General features: G+C 44.8%; 1 protein-coding gene across 8 annotated transcripts in view; it reads left to right on the top strand.

Moving 5' to 3' along the window:
- The window catches only part of DNAJB6 (DnaJ heat shock protein family (Hsp40) member B6), a 57,691-nt gene extending 37,417 nt beyond the window's left edge, over positions 1-20,274 (top strand). For 4 of the 8 annotated variants that reach the window (XM_077191481.1, XM_077191521.1, XM_077191596.1 and 1 more), the window contains 3 exons: positions 9,374-9,400; positions 10,569-10,772; positions 18,632-20,274. In XM_077191481.1, the coding sequence (XP_077047596.1) occupies positions 9,374-9,400; positions 10,569-10,772; positions 18,632-18,714 (314 nt within the window). In that variant the 3' untranslated portion in view covers positions 18,715-20,274. Of the gene's footprint in view, positions 1-9,373; positions 9,401-10,568; positions 12,039-12,178; positions 16,457-18,631 lie in introns of those variants that run through there. The other 4 variants (XM_077191706.1, XM_054654134.2, XM_054654278.2 and 1 more) reach the window with 4 other exon arrangements.
- Positions 20,275-20,780: the final 506 nt, after the last annotated feature.

A 20,780-nucleotide genomic window follows, 5' to 3' on the forward strand; every position in this document is an offset into this window, starting at 1 on the left:
TATATTGATCCCACTGACAAATAGTCACTTAAACATTCTTCCATAAAGCTTCCACTGCCATTACAGAATTACAGGAGATGAGGGTACATCTTTATGCTGGGTGATTTTGAGCAGAAGCTGGGTATGACAAGTTCAGGTGTTCAGTTGTTCAGTTTTGGTGGGTGCAGCCCTTCCCAGGTCACATCCTCTTCTCCACAAGAGCCAGTGGGCTCTGCAGTGTGCATTCCACCCTTCTGGAATGTGGAGCACTCCAGCTTCTCTGCCATTATGGAAAGTTCTTAAATACTGGTGCCCCCTTTTTTGCTCTGGCCCCAGAGATTGTGGTTGTTCTGTCCTTGGTGCTTCATCCCACGGCTCTCAAGGTGTGTGAGAAGAGGAGAAGGTGGGATGGTGCCACTGCAGCCACACAGGGTGGGAGCAGCCCTCACTCCAGGCATGGCAGCCCTGGGATGGCCTTCCTGGGAGGTACATGGCCTTGCTGGGTGCACCCAGAGGTACCAATGTCGCTCTTCAAACTCTCCTTCTCTTTCCAAAACTCACAAAGCTCTCTTGCTAAAATCTTGCCTGCTCCCACTGGATCTCTGCAGAAGGAGTGTATAAACTGATGATTCTGTTTCCAGGCACAAAAGAGAATTGTAAGTATTGTTAGTGTTGGGTGGTAGTCATGTTCCTGGTTGGTGTTTAGGCTTTTTTCAGTTGAGAAAATCTTCATTTCTGTGCCCAACATTTATTGGTTGTTTGGGTCAGAAGTTCATTTTGAGAAGCATACATGGAACAATTCATCGGTTTAAAAACCTGCATGTATATGTGTGTATACATTGCCTTTATAAACATTGTTATTGACAGGATTTGAAAAATTGTATTTCTAAACTGTGGTGGGTTTTAAGGCATAGATCTTGACTATGGGTGGGAAAGAAGCATGTTTGGAAACTTTTGAGATGGATTGGAGATGCCAAACAACAAAAGTTGGTGAAGCTTGGGAGTCATGTCTCCTCTAAGGCCAATTGTACAGGTTTCATAATTAAATATAGTATTTAATCAAAACTACCATTGAATGTCAACTTGAAACACTATTTTTTAAAAAAATTCAGGCTTGTCATTTTTGTGTCAAAAATGGAAGAAGAGCAGCTAACAACTTAGTGTTCCTGTCAGTGGGAACTGGGTTTTGTGGTGAAAGTTCATGAAGTACTTTGAAACCTACTGAGCCTCAGAAGAGATGTCCTGTTACTGTGAGCATGTGATGCTTTCAGGGTCATTTAAAAGATGATGATCTCTGGAGCTCTGTAAATCAGGGATGTGTGCTCACACTGGAAGATGGGATTTGCTTGCTGTAGTCCTGTAGGGATAGATGGATGAGGAATAAATTGCATGTTAGGGGGTATAATTGGAGAGGGCAGGTATCTCTTCTTTTTTTGTAATTAATACGTGGAACCCTTAGTGTCAGGGCCACAGTGTCATATTTAAACCTCAGGGCAGAAGGAAGAATATCTTTCAAATGATTAACCTGAAAAGATGAGACCTTGCAAACCGAGTGTGGGCAGTGCAATATGAAACGTGGGGCTTGCACTCACTGTCTCGTGTCTGTGATATTTCAACAGCACTAATAGCCATTTGATGAAAGTATAAACTTAGTGATTTTGTGCTTTTGCCAAATTACTATGGAAGTGTTGACAAAACAGCTGGGGAAGTCATTCATCACATTTTTCTGAAGTCACTCATGAGATTCTTTTCTTTTTAAATTTAACTGCATGGCTTTTTCTTGATGTATCTTTTTTTTCTTTTACGGTAATCTGGGTTTGCTGTGCATTAAGGTTTTGAAGACTGGTTTAAAGCTGATAATCAATGGAAAAATATGTAACACAGCTGTACAATTTGCAAATTAGGGCTTGCTCAGAACTGTTCTGAAGTTGCTCCTTTAGTGAGGGCCACTAATGGGAATATAAGATGACGTCTTGATACTTCAACTCATTAGTTTTTAAGAGTTATAAAGATCTGTTGCAAAAGTAGAAGAGCACTTTTCCTCTGCTTTTGCTGTTTGAAGAGCTTTTTAATTAGAAGCCAATTTTGCTTGACCTGGTGGTGGAAACTCCTAGAAGGGCTGAGGACAAGAAGCAAAGTTTTATCTTTGGGGACAGTGAAGGAGCTGTTTCATGTGGAACTGGGAGGTTCTGGAGAGCAAATGTGAGAGATGTGAAGGTCCACGGGGCTCTGCTTGGGCGCAGGGGCAGAGGAAACACTGGTGGGAGGCACCTCGTGTCTGGGTACACCATGGAGGACCTGGCAGGGCTGCATGCAGTTGCACTGTGGAATTTTTATTTCTTTGTTTTCCTCTAGTAATGAGTATTAAGTTTCATTATAAGGGCTGGTTTTTTTCTTTTTTTCTTTTTTTTTTTTTCTTTTTTTTTTCTTTTTTTTTTCTTTTTTTTTTTCCTCAGTAGGATTTTGGTTTGCACTTCAAATACAATTTCAAAGTGAAACTTGGGCTGCGAGGCTTCCTCATGGTAGAGATGAAACCCATGGGGATTTCTGTCTGAGGTTGAAATAGAGCTGAGATGAAAAAACCCTCTTTGTTTCAGGACAGTTTGAGTTGGAAGGGATCTTAAAGTTCAGCCAGTTCTGATCCCCTGCCGTGGGCAGGGACACCTTCCACTATCCCAGGTTGCTCAGAGCCCTGTCCAGCCTGGCCTTGAACACTTCCAGAGATGGGGCATCCACAGCTTTTCTGGGCAGCCTGTGCCAGTGCCTCACCACCCTCACAGTAAAGATTTCTATCAAATATCTAATCTAAACCTGCCCCTTTCAATGTTTAAAGCCATTCCCCCCTGTCCTATTACTGTCTGTCCTTGTAGTATCAAACCAAATCAAAGAACTTGGTGTCAGTGATACAATTCTAGAGGAAGAGGAGCCATGTAAGAGACAGAGAGAGGTGCAGTGTTCTGAGCTCCACCTCAGCCATGAGTTGTGTGAGGAGTGTTGGAGAGAGAAACCCCAGGAGTAGGAGCCCCTGGTGCAGGGTGCTAAAGGGGTCTGGTCACTTCAATGTAGTGCTGTGCAATGAGACTTGCAGGAAACTGGGGTAGACCTCTGACATGACCCTGAAGAGTAGAAAATATAATCTTTTAAGTAATCTTGATTTCTGTTTAAAAATTAGGTCCATTTGGTCAAGCTCCAAGCTTGAAATCTTGCTAATTTGTATTTATATATGTCAAGCTGTGAAGCTCATTCCTCATTCTTTGCTTCCTTTCAAAATTCATGCAGAAATGAATAAAAGGCCCCTGCTTGATAAAGTCTTTTAAAATTAATAAAATTCCCTTTGAGCATGCAAATTGGGTCATCTCTCTGCATGCTGGAAACGTGAGGATTCATGTTGTTACCTCCTGCCATTTGCATTTCCAACATCCCAGATCTTTAAGATGAGAGCAACTGGCATGATCCATATGGATGCCCTGGTGTGCTTTAACAGAAGGGAAATAGCTGCAGATACCTGGGTGTGCTCAGCCTGTGCCTTCTCTCTTGCTTCAGAAACAATGTGGGACCAATTCATGGGGCTTTAAAAGGTTCTGATGAGGAAGTTTTGGCAGGAGGAGGTTACTCCAGGCTCTCCCAGCAGCTCCCTCTCTTTAGGCCAGGCTCCAGAGCTCCTGGTCCAACAGGAGTGGCTGTAGCCATTGATCCCTGATAGCCACCATGGGGAACAGCATGACCACATTTCCTTTCAAAGCAGCACCATTGTGGTTGGTGTGTGCTGAAAACTCACGTTATTTTACCAGTTTGTTGCAGACTGGGGAATCTTTGTGGTGAAATGTGCCTTGAGTAGCTTGTGATGTGCTGGGAATGCAGGATTCGTGTTGGTACACGCTGAGCTGAGGGCAGGACATCATGGGGTTCTTGGGTGTGGATGGGGGTGGCAGGTAAAATCCACCTAAAGAAAAAAAAAGGAAAATCTAAAGTTGGATCTGTCTAAGGGAGCTGCTGCAGGGCAGGGAGGGTGAGAGAGCCCAGTGTGGGGCTTTCCCTGCTCTGGTCTGTGCCACAGCTGGGCAGAGCAGTGTGAGCTGGCACTGAGCAGATGAATAGGAGGGCAGAAATGAAAGGAGCAAGTTCACTGCCAGCTGTTAAAGCCAGGAGGGCAGAGGGTTGCTCTGAGCATGGAGCAGAAATCTGCATTGAGCCCTGCCCTTTCCTGGGCCCTGGAGGTGCTGCAGCCAGGCCTCTGCAGGACAGAAATAGCATTCCTTCAGCTTGTCCCTTTTCCCAAATCCCACACCCTTGTTTTCCATTGCTTCCCAGGACTTTGCCACCACCTCCCCTGCTGTCTCCTGCCACTTCTGGATTTTTTTTTTCCCCCTTGGCAGGAAATGCCTGGCTTGCCTGGCAGGCAAGATAGCAGCGCTGGTCCTGGCCTGGGAAAGGCCAGCCCAAATCCCCTAATTATAAACTGAATACGAGTTTTTGGGTTGAAGAAGGGAGACATAACCCACATCAGAGTGCAGTGCCATTGGTGCTGAGAGAGCTGAGCTGTGGGAGCCAGTGCAGGATGTGAGAGGAGGGGGTGGGACACTGGAGCAGGTTTCTGCAGGCCATGGATTGGGAGCTGCTGGCATCTCCAGTTTCTACCCAGCTGAGCACTCCAGGCACCACTTTGGATAAATATTTCCTTGAAGTCTGCAGGACAGGAGTCTCAGACAGACACCAGGAAACCCTGAATCACCTTGTGTTCTCTGTAACACCCAGTGCATTTGCTGTGGAAGGAAAATGATTGCCAATAATTGGTGAAAGACACTGATCTGTTGTGAGCTGACTCAAAACCTCATTGTTTGTCCTATGCTTTGGCTGATAAATGTCACTGTTGAAATAAACTCCCTTTACAGTTTACAAAAGTGACGGTGCAGATGGGGCAGCTGCTCCAGCATTCCCCAGATAGTTTCTGAGTGACTTCAGGCTCTTTCAGCTTTCAAAACTATGTGCATCTTTTTAATCAGAGGGTTTTAAAATGGCTGCTTTTTCTTGTAAGCATCACATCAAATAGCAAGAGAGAGATTTTTAAGGGCTGTCACTGTCAAACTCAGAGACGTTTTCCAAAGAGGGCTCAATGCAAATTTTGGTTTCTATCGAGTCTGACAAACCCAAGAGAGCCCAGGCTGAAGGAGGGTTTTATAACTCCTGCTGAGCGTCACTGTGTTAGTGTTTCCTGGCATTTAGAAACAAGTTTAAGACTAATTAATCAGAAGAACTTGCTCAACATAGCCTCTAGTAATGGTGAGGGAGTATTTTCTTGGCTGAGCGTGTTGTCTACAGTTTCAGAAGAAGTGAGGGGTGTGTGTGTGCACGTGGTTTTGGAAAATACCCTGGGCTGGGTGTTTTATAATGAGCATCCGTAGTTTCCAGCAGGAATTAAAAATCCTGATGATTTGGCAACTTTCTGGAAACAACTTTCAAGGTGTGGTCCCCGAAGTTAGACCATTTCTGTGTTTTAATAGAGTCACTTGGTCTCCTGCTGTCTTCTCTGTGCTATCATACATTAGATTTCATGAGAAGAAACAAAAGATCCAGTTGTTCTCCAGGATTTTTTCAGCCCACGGTAATCCAGGGCTGTGGACAGATCTGTTAGATGAGTTCTCAGGTTGAACTGGTTCTTGCAAATCCTAAGATTTCCCAGCAACTGGTGGACTTCAGTCTAGGAAGAATCCTGGTAGCTTCTGCCAAGGTAAATATTAATACCAGACCTGCTCTATCAATGGAAAAGTACATTGGTAGAAAAATCTTATCAACAAAGATCACAGTGCAATCGACTTCAGATAAGTGTGTTTCAATTGGGATCTCTTTCTTCCACTCTTGATTGCCCCTTCCATTGCAGTTCAGCTCTCCGTGTAGCTGAGTCATCAGAAACTCCAGGTCCTCTGTGAGCACGGGGTAAACTCCAAACCCTTGTAACAGGGGGAGGGGGGGGAAATTCAAGAAAAGCTTCCCCCACCCCCAGTTTTCTGCACTCTTTGTGATGTCAGCTTGCATCAGGAACAGCTCAGGGAAGCCTCAGACTGGCTGAAGCCTCAATAGAATGCCTTGCTCTGAGTTTACAGAGTAAACCTGCCCCTTAACTTTAGAGTCCTGAAGAATTAGAAAGACACTTAGCAGGGCATCCTCCAAAGAAGATTTCAGTGGAGGAAGCTTCCTGCAAGCCAATACCCGGGAGGTGCAGGAGCTGAGCTGGGAGCTGGGTGTCACTGGACACAGCCCGATGTCCCTGGCCTGCTCCATCTCCTGATGCTGCCTCGGGCGCCAGGGCCTCTCTGGTGCTGTGGCCTCAGGGAGGTGTTCCTTTGCACTGAGCAAACTGCTGCACCTGCTTTTTATTTCGTAACGGAGGGGAAAACCCCGATTCCAGGTGTATTTCTTTGGTGAGGTGTGCAAGAGCACAGCAGGCAGCAGCGGGGCTGCCGTGCGGGAAGTGAGCTGGTAAATGCAAATCAGCAGCTCCATCTCCTCAGGATGTTTACCCTGGTTTGTTCAGCATAGTTCTGTCATTAATGTCTTGCCATTAATTACTGCTAGGATTTCAGTTCAATTCCTGGACATACAGGGATATTACTGAAATGTAACACTAAATAATGGCAGCTTGTGCTGGACTGCTCCGGTGTGAGGTGCTCCGAGACTCGCCTGTCCCGGCTCACCTGCGTGTCTCTGCTGGTGTTTATATTCCTGTGTGCCATCCTCAGAATATAATACAGCAGATAGAATATAATATGGCATTATAGAATATAACACAGCATGGACAGAACAGACTATCGGGATCCAAGCACCATAAAGTCACCCTAGGACACTGCTCTATTGAGATATGTCACCAGACTGTGCTAAGACAAATTTCCAGGATCCCGCACAGACCCTTTGGTGTAGCCGGCGGCTCCCCTAAGCCCCCAGCTGCTCCAGGTTTGTAAAATCCCCGTGTGCCCGCCCAAGTGCGGGCTGGCGGCGGCCGCTCCGCTGGGACACCTGGCGACAGCCAAGATTGCCCTCTGCTGGTTCATCACAGTCCAAGGAGCCCTGTTTGCCATTGCCCTGCAGCACCTCTTTGCCATCGATGAGGAGTTATTCCCCAGCCCTTCTTGCTAGCTTTTAGCCCTAACACAGCTTTTGAGGATGCTACAGCTCCTGCTTGGTTTTTTCTTCCCTGGAAGCTGCTGTTCATTTCAGAGAACCTGCTGCAGCACAAACCCAAATCTTAATTATTGTTTTTAAGTGTTACTGGTACTGCCAAATCAGTAATTTTCAGAACTAACTCTTAGAAACTTCTGTAACTTCTCCAAACTGGTTTTGCAAGTGAAATAACTGCTAGGGTTTTAATTATTATTTGCATTAGTAGAATAAGATCTTTTGCTTAATGCCATAACCTGGATGCTGGTTCCAGCCATCCTCAACAATTTCCCCCTTCCCTGCCCCAGCTGGGGCAGCTGCACTGAGCTGGCTGCAGGCCCTGAGCTGGGTTAAAAATAAGCTGGCAAAAAGGGTTATTTTTAACCTGGCTCAGTCCCTGCTTGGGGTCACAGCACGGCTGCCCAGGCTCTCACGTGGGTGTGGAGGAGCAGGGGATGGCAGGAAGGTGGTGCTGGGGGAGCTGAGGGCTGTTTAAAGCCTGAGCACTCCTGGAAGGTGCTCCTTGGGTGGATATTCCTGCTCAGAACTCAGGTATTCCACACCCAGCCCCCATCCCCAATACCTGCTCTCCTCCTAAAAGCCATTTCCAGGACCAGCATCACTGCTGACAAAGCTCTAGCAGAATTTAAGCACTTTTTGGTGGTGATGTCCTTTGTGGCTGACTTCTCCCAGAGTCAATTCTATTCAAGTTTTCTATTTGCAGTGGTACAGTCTGGCTCGAATGTTTCAAGTATGTGGAACAGGAGAGAACAGTTGATGCAAATCCCACATCAGTTTTGCTGTGCCAGGTGTGCTAAAAGTGGATGATCAGAGGAAGATCTGACAGCTCATGCCATGCATAGCACTGCAGTCAATTCAGTATTTAAATCACAGCTGATGTGATGTTGCACCATTTAAGTAATTTCTGGTGCCATCCTGCTCTCCCACAACTCATAAGAGGGGAAAAGTTTGGGCATTTTTTTGGGGTCTCCTTATTGTACTAAAATTTGCTTTTGCTTTGGGGATATGGAAAACTGAAGGACTCTCTTAGGTGATCAAGATGGATTTAATCCTTTCAAATTCTTTAAGAGAGCTAATAAGAAAGATGAAAACAGACCTTTTAGTAGGGCCAGTAGTGACAGGACAACTGAAGGAGGGCTGACTTAGCTACAACAATGAAATGTTTACAGTGAGGGTGGTAAAATGCTGGCACAGGTTGTCCAGGGAGCTGGTAGGTGTCTCATCCCTGGAAACATTCAGGGTCAGGTTGGAGGGGGCCCTGAGACACCCTGATCTAGTGGAAGATGTCCCTGTTTATTACAGGAGGGTTGGACAGATGAGGTTTAGAGGCTCCTTCCAGCTGAAGTGTTCTGTGATTGCAAGGGTGTGCTGGCTCCCTGAGCCCAGGGCTGAGGAGCTGTGTGAGTGTGCCTGGCTGGGATGTCTCTGTGCTGCACAAACACACCCAGAGCCTCAAGGATGGCCTCAGCATGTTCCCCATTCCTGCATCTATCTGTGAATATAAACTTTAAACATACATTATGCAGGACTTTGCACATGAAAAAGAAATCCATGCGCTTTGTGTTTCCATGGGAGAGGAGGGATCTCCTGTGCACTGTAATTTGTTAGGAAGTGAACTCTCTTGACTGATTTTTGTATGTGCAGCTGATGTAAACAGGTTCCATGTGCTTTCTTTTCTTAGCATTTTATAGGCTTTTCTTCATAGGTATCATCAGCCTGATACCTTCTTCAGTGCTGTTTGTATAGTGTGTAAAATCCTGTAGCTTCTTATGGGTAATGACGGCAATTCTTCTTATGGGCAATGATGCCAATTCTGCATCTGGCCTTTCCTGAGCTTTTTCTTGCTCCCTGCCTCTCATTGCTGAAGTCCTGGTGCCACCCTGGCAGCCCTCTCCTACTGCAAGGAGAACCTTACACAGGGTTTTACACTGAACTGATGCAGGCAGGCAGAGATTAAATGCAGAAATCCTTGTTTTGTCATCACTCGTGTTTCTGTGGTGTTGGCTTGTGCCTTTGGAGTGTGGGGGACTCCAGGGTACAAAAGCAGCAGTGTTGAGGTGGGGATGGGCATTTGACCACTCGGGAAGGAGCATCCTCTGCTGACACCCCAGCAGAGCCCACTGTGTGCTCGAGTCCTCCTCTGCTGCAGGGCCTCGGGTGCCTCACTGACTGTGAAATGACTTTTTAAACACACCTTGCCTCCTTTTCCTCATGCCCTCAGAAGCATCTCCCCGTGTAGGATTACAAGGTAAAGACAATGCAGCCCGTTGTGTTTGGGAGGGGCACACACAAAGTGGGGATTCCTGCTCTGTCCCGTCCTGCGTACGTGGGGCCTTCTTCATCTTCAAAGCATTTTCCAGCCATGAACTAAGAGCACACGCATTAGCTGGGAGCACACACCCCTCCCTGAGCAGCTGATGCCGGCCACATCCCAGGAAAAACTTCCAGAATATGACACACCACTTTTGATGAAAATAAAATGATGCCATATTTCATCAGCTCTATTAGAAGTACTTAAGTAATTGAACTAATGAAACTTTAAAAAGCCTTTAAGAGACAAATGTGGTACACACCTTTGTTCCAAGTCTTTCCCCCCTGTCCCCCTTATTTTCCCAGTTGAACATCTTTTGTTGACTTTTTGGGATCTGTTTGTTTTCAATGTGTGGTTTTGCTGAGTTTTGTGTGTGTTATGGTGGTTGATTTCTCTGCTTTGCAGCAGTGGTGCTGTTACAGTTTCTGCAGCAAAGGAAAGTATCATCTGCAACACAGCATGAGTAGGACAGGAGTATCTCATCTTTCATACCAGTTTTTGCAAACATTGGGGTTTATTTCCATTGTGTGCATTGGCCTGTGCTGTGTGTGCCTGCCTTGCCTCTGGGCTGTGTTTATCTCTCACAGCTTCAACATGATTTCTTGTCTTCATGTGTTCCATCACCCATCTCCACCATCCTTCCAGCTGTGATGTCCAACATCTGGCCCTTCTGAACTCATGCTGGCTTAATTCTTGTCCCACCACCCCCCTGTAGCCAGCTTGGGTATTTATCTCTCCTTTCCCTTTCCCTTTTCCTTGAGCAGGACAGTTCAGGTGAGGTGGGGTGTGATGACATGCTCTGGACAGGACAGAAATCCCATCCAGGGCCATGTGCTCAGCTCCCTCACCCTGTCCTTTGGGAGAAAGGGAACAGTGGCCCCCAAGTCATCATATTTAGTGGACTTTTTTGGGTCCCACTGATGGAGCTTTCTGCTCCAGACACTCCCCAGTCCACAGACACCCAGCATTGTCTGTGACCAACCACATCCAAAGCATGAGCTTTGTGACCCCTAACGCCCAGCCCGTTTCTGAGGGCTTTTTTTCCAGGCTAAATATATTCATTCTGGGTGCAGCTCACCTTTCTTGCCTTTGTTGCTTTTTGCAGGGGAGGCAGATGAAGAAGCCTTTGCCGAGGAGTGCAGACGGAGAGGACAACACGCGCTGCCCTCCCAGCCCAGCAACCTCCGCCTGCTGAAGCCCCACAAGTCTGGCAGCTCCCCCCGCTTTGCACATTACAGTAGTGATGAGCTGGAAGATCAAGACAAGAGCCGGGTTATGAGCAGCTTCGAGGCCCCTATTTATTTATCAGGTGTGCACAAGCATGTTGGTGAGAAAGGTGCAGAGAAGGACCCATCACATAGTCAAAAGCCAAACGCAAAAAGCCACGCGAGAAGTTGGTGCTGTGTGTTGACTTAATGCTAGTCCCCTGGTAGATAATAAACAGCAGCTTGTTTGCCTTCATCCTGCTTTAGCTCTGATCTTCCATTTAGCCTAGATTCACTAACGCCCTGAGATATTTAAGGATCCAGGGCAAATACTGTTGTGCTGCTGAAGTGCCTGTGCTCTTTGTTGTTAAAAGTGAAGGCATTTTAGAGGTTAACTCATCACCATACTTTGCACATTCATTTACTTAAATTGTGCTTGGCTTCCTTGTCCAAGGAGAAGTTCAGCAAGTTGATACTATTTCTGGAAGCTGCAGTTTTAGGCAACTAGATCCTAATAGAGGAGGCTGAGAATGTTCAGGCAAACGTGGCAACGTGGCAATTGTCTGGGTTATTTTTGGAAGTAATTAGTCCTTTGATATATTTCCAGTCTGTAATTTTTTGGCAATGTAGTCCAGAGGCTATCTTGGACAATGAAGTCCTCATAATTACTTGATTTAATTGGACCTGTGGTCAGAGATCATCCAGGACTGCAAGGACAGGTTTTTCTGATACTGAAAGATGCCTTTCTACTTGGATGCCCAAAGCAAGGACCCTTCTCAGTAGTGTGAAATCAGGTGCTGGGAAGTGTGAGCCTATAAGGCTTCTCAGGGTAAACACAGCACATGAAAAATATGCACTGTATCCCAAAACAGGTGCTCATGTACTCCCAGTGCTATACCAACTTCCAACATGTTTATGAGCCTTTAAACCTAACAATGTCTTTTGTATGGAAGACCTAAAGGTATTATGATGGATGACACATTGAAAAAATAGAATAATTTAGATTAATGTCTTCCTGACAAGTTGCTGTTTGTGTCTTTAAAGATGACCAAGTTGAATATTTTCTTTTTAAAAAAAAAAAAAGTTACAGAGATCTGAATGTAACCTCTGGGCTGAAGCCTCCCACACAAGGGCTACAGGTTTGGTCTCCTGTGTCTGTGGCTGGCAAAACAAAACCTTGGCTCTGCTTTTGGACCCACAAGGGTCCCTGCAATCACAATATTTTGCAATGGATTCCAAGGAGCAGCTGAGTTTGACATACACCATGCAATTTTTGGAGCAATTTTTAAGATTGCTTAAGACTTTCTGCTGTGAATTTATTTATGCTCCAAGACGCACAAGTTTGCAATTAAAATTAATTTCCAGAAGTATTAGTGCAATCACAAAATGCTCTCTTCTATCAGTAGATTGTGAGTTGCCAAAAAAGACTCAGGGTGAAAACTTGATTGCAGTAAGACTAAGATTTTACTGTTGCTTTAAATATTTTGCCTGCTGTTCCTCTGATGGACAGGGCTGCTGAAGGACTGGTCGAGTCAGTCATAAAAACCTACGTGAGTGTCTTAATCCCTCCCTGGGGAGTGTGTGCACGAGCCCTGGCCAGTAATGCCATTTCCCTTCATGGGTGTTCACCTCTGCTGATGCCTTGCCCAGCCAGCAGCTTCACCAGCACAGCTCTGTAATTCCAGAGAGCGCTCGACTCGCTTGGCTTCTCATCCATCACTGCCGTGCTTCCAGGGGCCGGCGTCGGGAGAGAATGGCATCATTTCTGCCCTGCTCCAAAGCCCTCTCAGCTCACTGAGAAATAGTTGAGTTCAATGGCCTCAAACCAGGTGCAGTTCCACTTTGAATCAGATGTTTTTGCCACCACCAGCGTGGGGTTCTTGACAGTGGGACCACGCTGTCAGGGTGTTTTAGATGTTGTCCCAGCTGGAGCATCTCAAGCAAACCCTCAGTCATTGATGATTCACCTGCAATGAAGTGCTTCTCTTTTCCCAGCTCTAGGAATGGGACTGTTTGAGTTTTGATTTGTAAGTCTGTAGGAAATTTAAATGAAGGAGAAGGAGATAGGTTTAATCTTGACTATGTGGTGGGAATCCCTCTGGAAGAGGCATCTCTCTAGTGCCCAAGAGGAAAGGCTGGCCAACTCCTTTAGATTGGCAATATCCAGAGGTGAGATGAAGCCTCTCCTTAGTCAGGATTGCCAGTTATCACAGTGGGTATTTAACAAAAAAATTGAGAGTTTAATTCAATTCTCCATCTACCATGGACGCTTTGTGTTTTAGTAGAAATTGCTCTGGAAACTGTTCTCGGTTTCATAATGGCCTTTTAGAATAAAACTTCACCTCTTGTGCTCTGAAATTGCTGCATATATCAAATAGTTCTCTAGCTCCAAAAAGGAATTTTTGAAATAAGAACTCAGATACTGTAATTGATGTGCTCCCTGATAGTGTGATATACAGCTGACTGTGCAAAGTGGTGCTAATGCCAGCAGAGACCTGGGGATGGCAGCTCTTAATGCCAGAGGTAGTGGTGACTACCCCTTAAAAACTACTGCTTTGGATTTCAGAGTTTTTACCTCTATCCACAAGAATGATTGAAATGTTTAATTGTTAAAATAGTCAAAAATTATGACACAAATTTCATTATTTGGAAGATGATATTGCAAGGTTTGCTCTTCCTTTTCAAAGAAATAGCTTGCATTAACCTACAACTTACAACATTAATAATTCATTTTTTGCTGCATTTTCATCTGCTGGCATCTGTGAAGAGGAAACCACTCTAAAAGAACTAGCTTAACTAATCTTGATCCTTTCCTGGCATGGTTTCCTCTGCTGGAAAGTTGAGCTCTTTGTAGTTAATTTCATCTTTAATTCAGTCTCTGTTCCTTTTACCAACGTGCAGTTTCCTGAATTACACTTTACTAACTAGTAACAGTGATGTGCTTTGTTATCCAAACTAATTACTTTATAATTCCATCACAAACTTCGTTTTGGGCATGCAATGGAAAGAGAAAGGAAAGCAAAGCCACTGATTTTTGTGGAAGTCTAATACATGAGGAGGTGCAGAGGTGGAGTTTGTCCTCCCTTTGTCCCACATCCCCTGGCTGTAACTGTGCAAGTGGGATGGGGAAACAGCTGTACCTGTGTGGGGCAGGGCTGGGAAGGCTGGCTGGTGGATTTGGAGCCTGGCTGGTGGATTTGGAGCCTGGCTGGCTGTCCCTAGGCCTAGCCCAGAGCTGCCTTCACTCGTGGTGTTTTGGCTGCTGGTACAAAATCATCTTGTTACCTATCAAAGGCAGCTGGGCTGTGTGTGGATAGGCTTCCATGGCTGCACAGCCTTGCAAGCTTTTGCTTGCCATTTGGGAGTAAAACCTTGGAAATCCTTTCAGTGCTTGTGTTATGCTAATTAACAGGAAGCAAACAGGTGGTATCTGGCTTGGTTTGGTCTTGTGGCAATTCTAGGCAGAACTGGTAAAGAAAATGGCATGGTGAGCAAGCAGGAAGGAAGGCCCCTGCAAGCTGCTAAAGCTTTTCAGTCCCCTAAAACATCAAAGTTGGGATTACATCACCAGGTTGGCCAGTGAAACTGGAGAACTCACCCCTTGGATTTGACAGTGTGGATAATTGAATAGTGGAACACATACCTAGACAGGGTGGGATGTTTTGTCACCCCAGGCCTTGACTGAAGGCTCCCTCTCCAGGCTGCTCTGTGGCACAGGCAGGAGCTGTGGATGAGGAGAGGAATTAGTAGGTCAGGTTGCGCTGTGTGCTGGGCAGTGGCTCAGCCTGAGGGGAGGGGATGTGAAAGTGCAAAGTTGTGATTGCAAATTGAGTCACATGAAATTATACTCAAGCTGTGATCTGGGGTGAATTTTTACAATGGCCTATGTGAGTGTGGTCAGTCTAAAATAACAGAGGGTGGCTGCAACTCAGAAGTAAGCCAGCTGCCTTTGAAATAGCAGTTTATTGTTTTGACTAGAGAGGTATTTCTAAGACCAGAAAATTAGAAAGAGCACTACAGAACCCAGCTTGAAAGTGCCTCTGTGCGTGTTGGGGCCTTGGCTGCTTCCATGCTTTGAAAGAAGGCCACAATTTTAGCAAAAAGTTGGTAGACCTTGGAGAACATTTTCTCTGAAACTTGAGCAGAAAATATGAATCCCTCCCACTGCCAACCTCAGTGTTTACTCTGAAATTGGAAGGAGGCTCCTCCAAAGTCTTCACCTTGGCAGATCCTCTATAAAAATCGTGCTGTGGCCTTTATTGCTCACTGGTGTGGGTCAAGCAGCAGCAATGCTGTGTGTTAATTGTCAGCTGTGACTGAACACCTTGTTTCCTTCTGCTCACTCCTACGCTGCTCTGTGCTGGCAGAAGGAAGGTGGAGCAGACCCGTGGCCACTCTCTGCATCCTGGTAGAGCAGGCAGATGTCGGGCAGGGCAGGAAAAAGCAGGATACCAGAAATGCATTGGGTAGGAGTGTCTTCCCCAGGACACTTGTGCCACCCAACGTGCTGGCCTCCCTTGCAGCTGCCACCCAAGAATGTGATGAGTTTCACAGCCAGTGACTGAACAAACTCGTGACTTTGGGAGGTGCAGATGGCAGGGAAGTAGGAAGCCAGAAGGAAAGTCAATCTGGGACACAGCAGAGAAGCTTCCCAGTTTGTTTGGGTCCTTGCTATGTGATGGTTGAAGGAGTTGCACCTAAGTGTGTCTGGAAGTTGTTTTCAGCCTTCAGCAGCTTTATGAAAGCTGGAATAGCTCCTGAATGTGCTCCTTATGGCTCTTCTAGAAGTAGGAAAGAAGGGGATGACATGGAAGGAGTGGGTTAGCTGATGCTGTTTGTTTTAGACCAGAATTATCCAAGCAGTAAAGCAGGTGTAATTCCAAATGGTGTGGATTCTTGCTTCACCCATCTCTGCCCCTGGCAGCTGACAAAAGCAAGAAATCCCAACTTGGGGAGATTTCTATCTGCTTTTGAGTGACTCTGCTTTCCAAACGTCACAGCTTGGCCAAGCTCTTGGCGACCTGTTCTCCCTCTGCCCCGTGAGGCATTTCTAGAGTTTGGGTGGCTAAGGATTGCTGCTAAGGGTGGAAATCTGATCAGCCTTCTCCAAGGCCAGCAGAGTTTGGATGAAGCCAGTTCAGCCTGGCACTTACTATGGGAAGTTTCTATGGACACTTCGGGATGCTGGCGACTCTCCAGGCTCACTGCAGAGTGATCGGTCATGGGGCTGCTGCTTTCTAATTCAGATTTTATTGTCTCATGACTTTGGGGCTAGTCTTGTAACCAAGGCAGCTAAATATACTTTTAATTAGTGCTGGTTGAAGTATTGGAATGAAATAGACACTGAAGGGTTACATCTTTAGTGTGCAATTCTTATTTATGTTAGGAGCTGCTTCACTCGTTTGGATCAGGTTTTGGCTGTTATCACCCAGCATAGCATCACTGGAGCAACAGACTGGCAAAGTCTGACCTATCCTTTCTTCTTAGGTGGGGGTAGAAAAGGAAATGGCAGACAGTGAAATTATTTATCACAGCAGGCTCAAAACAGAAAAGACCTGGCAGTTTTCTCTTGAGGAATACTCTGTGTTTGTGTGTTATCTCCTACTTTGGGCAATCTCTTTCTGTGTGTCAGTGATAACGCTTGAAAGATTTCCACTTTTCAGCCTTATCAAACCAGAGGCTGGTAGGAGGCCATGTTGTCAAATGCCTAAATATCTTCATACCACAATATTTTAACATTTGAGTTGTTTCATTTATAAGACAATAACTTATGTGGCATTCACTTCAAGTCATAATTTACATTGACTCAGTATTTTTAAGAAACAGTTGCTAGAATTGCTTTCAAAATCTCAAGCATTTGAAGAAAATGGAAAAAAATAGTATTATGATATAAAATAGCAGCATCAAATACTATCATGCCTGATTGTGGAAACCTTTTAGAAATACTGACACTGTTTTGAGAATGAAAAATGAAAAAAATTATGAAGCTAGTACCTGCTAGGGTTTAATGATCCTTTCCCAAATATCTGTGTTACTGTTTCATAGTTATTACGTGAGATAGTTCTGATCAGCTGATATGATGCTGTTTTTCCTTCCAGTAAAGGGAGGAATCCTCTGAATAACACCCCCCAGATGACTGATTCTCAGGAGTCAGCCCATCTCTTCTGCCTCCCTTGACCTCTGTGGGAAAGCAGGGAGATGCTTGAGTCCCTCAGGGATGGGTGCCTTACTCAGTGAACTGAATGCAAAAGGATCCTCTTTTTGGTGATGTGCAGGTGACCAAGGGGCTGACGTGGAAGGAAACTTCCTGGATGGAGTTCCTAGTGAGGAGGTGTTCACACAGTGAACAGGGACAGGAACTGAGCTCAGGGGGTGACAGAGTGCAGGGAAAACCCAGTGTCATCTGCAATTCTGCTAAGCACCACCAGTTTCTCTCTTCCTTAAACAAGAAAACTGGTTTCCACTCTAACTTTGTGCAGGCTGATCGCTCATGGCAGAATTTCTAAATAAATATCCTGCCTCTTGACTCAGACAATTACAAAAGATGAAGTCATGCTGTGGGTACAGCACAGGAGCTAGAGTGATAACCTAGAACAGTTTCCCGTTGCTACAAGTGAGTGTATTTCCTCTAAGCTTTTGGTAATGTCTCGAATGGTTTTAGCCAAAAGACTTACCTTGTGCTTCTCCCCAAGTATTAAACTTAAACTTCAGCTGAAGAACTTCAGCTCTGCTGTGGGCACATCTCTAACTGTGCTTGGCAGGAGCTCTTGGTGAGGAGCAAACTGCAGCCACAGTGTGGCTTTGTACTCCCCCAGCCTCCCACCACTTCCTTTTCTCATCTTAATTTTGCTGTTGATAAATTGATGAAAAACCAGGTGCACTGGTGAAACTGCTCCCTTGGGGCCATCTCTGCCTGCCTACTGACAGGACAGAGGGAAAAAAAGAGATTTCCATACAGGCAGAGCTGTGCCTTTCCACAGAGCCATTCCTCTGACTCCCAGTCCTGCCTCTCAGCTGGATTGCAGGGGCTGCTCTGCTCTGTGCCTGCCCTGGTCACTGGACTGTGCTGATTTCCAGTGACAGAGCACCACTGAGCTGAAAGATCCCTGCAGCTGCCTCAAAACATCACAGAGGGATTGTCTGAGGGAAATGTTTGCTGGCTCTCAGTTTAGATTTATGAGTGCACCTGGGTAGATGTGGTGGCTCACACAGTTCACTGCCCGTGCAAGTCTGCCAGCAAGTTGGATTTTACTGCAAGTTTGGAGGAAAAGATGTGATGCTGAGCAAGACCTGTTTTACACACATCTCTGTGGGGGTAATAAACCATTGGAATGATGATCACATGGCTGGAAGCTTGTGCCTATTGAACCTGTAGCAAATAATTGTTGCTTGAACTCAATGCTTTCATGCACCATTGGGGCTGCAGTCAAATATAACCTGTGGTGCATAGTTAAGCATGAGCAGGCTGATGACCAGCATATAAAATATATATTGGTAAACACTGAGCACCTTCTTATTTACTCAGGATTCTTGGCATTCTGTAGTCTTAAAATGGAAATGCAAATATCGTGGTAACTCTGACTACCGTGAGCAGGAAATGCCAGTACTTAAATTGCTCCTGCTGCATAAGTCTTATTTATTGCTTCCTTTTTGAAAATTATTCTGGTTTTGCATGTGCTCTAATTTTGAAGCTTTTCCTGAATGGCTTTGAAGTATTTTGAAAGTTCTCCAGATCTTTTAAAACTTCAAAGATTGGTAGTATTTTCTTTCTATCCTATGTAAGGGATATAGTAGAATGGGGGATATAGTGGTAATGGCAATTAAAAAAAACAACCAAACAACACATTAGGAAGCCAGACCTTTTCTTTAATAGTCTTTAAACCATTCAGAGAACATGTGCTTTTGCTAGAGAGAAAAGTCTGTGAATGCTGTGAAAAGTGTTTTACAAGCCATGTTTCCTCAGGATACAAAGAAGGCAGCAAGAGGAGGAAGCAGAAGCAGAGAGAGGAACTGAAGAAGAAGAAGTCAACCAAAGCGAGTTACTAAAATGGACTTCTCTGCTATGCCAATACCTTTAAAATAATGACAACAACTTCATGTACCTTCGAGCACACCTCTTTTTTGTGTATATTTTTTTGATTGTTCACACTGCTACCAAGGAAGTGACTCATGTTTAAAACTGTACTAAAATTGCACTATGTTATTCCTTTTAGTTTCACAGAGTGGCTTTCTTGCCCGTTCAGGTTGGGGAATTCAGACGAGGCAGGTCGTGGTTAGACTGTGTTATGTTGGAAGATTGGAAAGAGTTACAGAATTTCTTACCTCTTCCTTCCCTGGGACTAAGGCAACTCTAGTCTAGTGTTTGTTATTTGTCTTGTAGGATATAAAAGGCAAATGCCTGCTTGTTTGGTCACTGGCATCAAATCAGGCCTGTTGAAAGAAGAGTCCTGTTCACTCATGTTGTTGGGAGTGGGACTGAGACATGAGCTCTTATAGGGTAATTTATGTAAGATTAATAAGTAACTTTTATGGTTGGGTTTTTGGGTTTTTTCCCCCCCCCCTAGGCTGGACAGTTCTGTCCCTTTTAAAATGTTCCCTCATATTAAATTGCATCTTGAAGTTATATCTTCTGATTTTAAGAAATGTAGTGTAATGATGGTCTCCTGTAAGCACTCCTACTGATTTCTTTAGGCTTAGTTGACTCCTGATGAATCATTTAGTGAAATCATTCCTTATTTTAAAAGTTTATTTTCAGAACCTAGAGACAAATGATCCAAGTGCTACTTAAACACTGCTCTTTGTTTCTCCTGAGTAGGTTTTAGATAACAAACATTTTCTCAGCATCCGTTTTAGATTTTATCAACTTGTTTCTGCAAAGAGCTTATACCTTTATGTATGAAAGCATTTTGCATCGGTTTTATGGCAGGAGTATTTTTTTCTTTTTTAGCTTGAAAAGATGTCTTAGATTTAAAAGAAATACATATTTCCTGGCAAGATGACTTCCTTGCTTCCCATACTCGTCTCATGTGCATGACACATTGCTTCTCTTAACCTTTTAGTGTGTACAGAGCCCCTCTGTTGTTGCCTTAAGCATTTACCTGCATGTTTCTTGTCAGTGTGTTGTCTCCTTTTTTAACCTCCAGGTAGGAGTTAGAAGCTTATGGTTTTGTTTTGTTTCTTTTGTCTTCCTCTTGCCAATGTGTTGTTGATGTAACAGCCTTAAACCTGGCAATATTGAAAGTCCACAGTTCCTGGAGAAACTCACTCATCCTAACGTTTCAAAGATGCAGGAATGCACATAATGATGGTGTAAGAGAGGAGCTAAACAGAAAAGCCAAAGTCTGCATTCTAGCATGGTCTGATATAACAAATTCTGGTGTCTCTGGAATCTGAATGGTTTAGCTTCAATTACCCAATGTAACCCTCTGCAGGCACCATATAACACACAGTAACCATTTGTGAACTCTCTTACGGTCTGTAAATTATGGTTAAAATTAAATAAGGACTGAGTACCGGTTTTCTGTCACTTAAGTACCACTTTTTTTTTTTTTTTTTTTTTTTTGTGCAGTGTTACTAATATTTAAAAATAAAGAAAATCTGCCTTTATACTTTGTCCTCTTGCACTGTACTGTAGACTGGCATCAGTTGTCTGGTTCACTCCCATTAAAGTTCAGGCTGTAAGCGTAGGGGGACAGTCCTCATTCACACTACACCCACAAGCATTCCAGGTAATTCCTTTTGTTAAAACCATGAGCAAGTCAATACAGTCCCTGTGTCAAATGGCTGATACTGGAAAATGAGGGCTCATTCTGGCTGGAAACATCACTATGAGGAAAGTATACTTCAAGCAGAGCTTGCACATTTGCCATGCAAGGAATATTCATCCTGGATAATGCACAACATTGAACTGCATCCTGGTTAGGTTGCTTTCCATATTCTAGGAGAAATGCCCCCCATACAAATGTTAGTTTAAAGCTGTTGCTGCTCATTATTTGCTGGGGACATGGTGAATGCTTTGGAAAAGCAGCAGAGGTGGAGGAAGGGAGAGGTGATGCCAGCACAGGGCTGGTCTCCCCAGGGCTGTCCCTGTGCTGGGAGCAGCCTCACGTAAT

This window comes from Agelaius phoeniceus, chromosome 1 (assembly GCF_051311805.1).
Source record: "Agelaius phoeniceus isolate bAgePho1 chromosome 1, bAgePho1.hap1, whole genome shotgun sequence".
NCBI lineage: Eukaryota > Metazoa > Chordata > Aves > Passeriformes > Icteridae > Agelaius > Agelaius phoeniceus.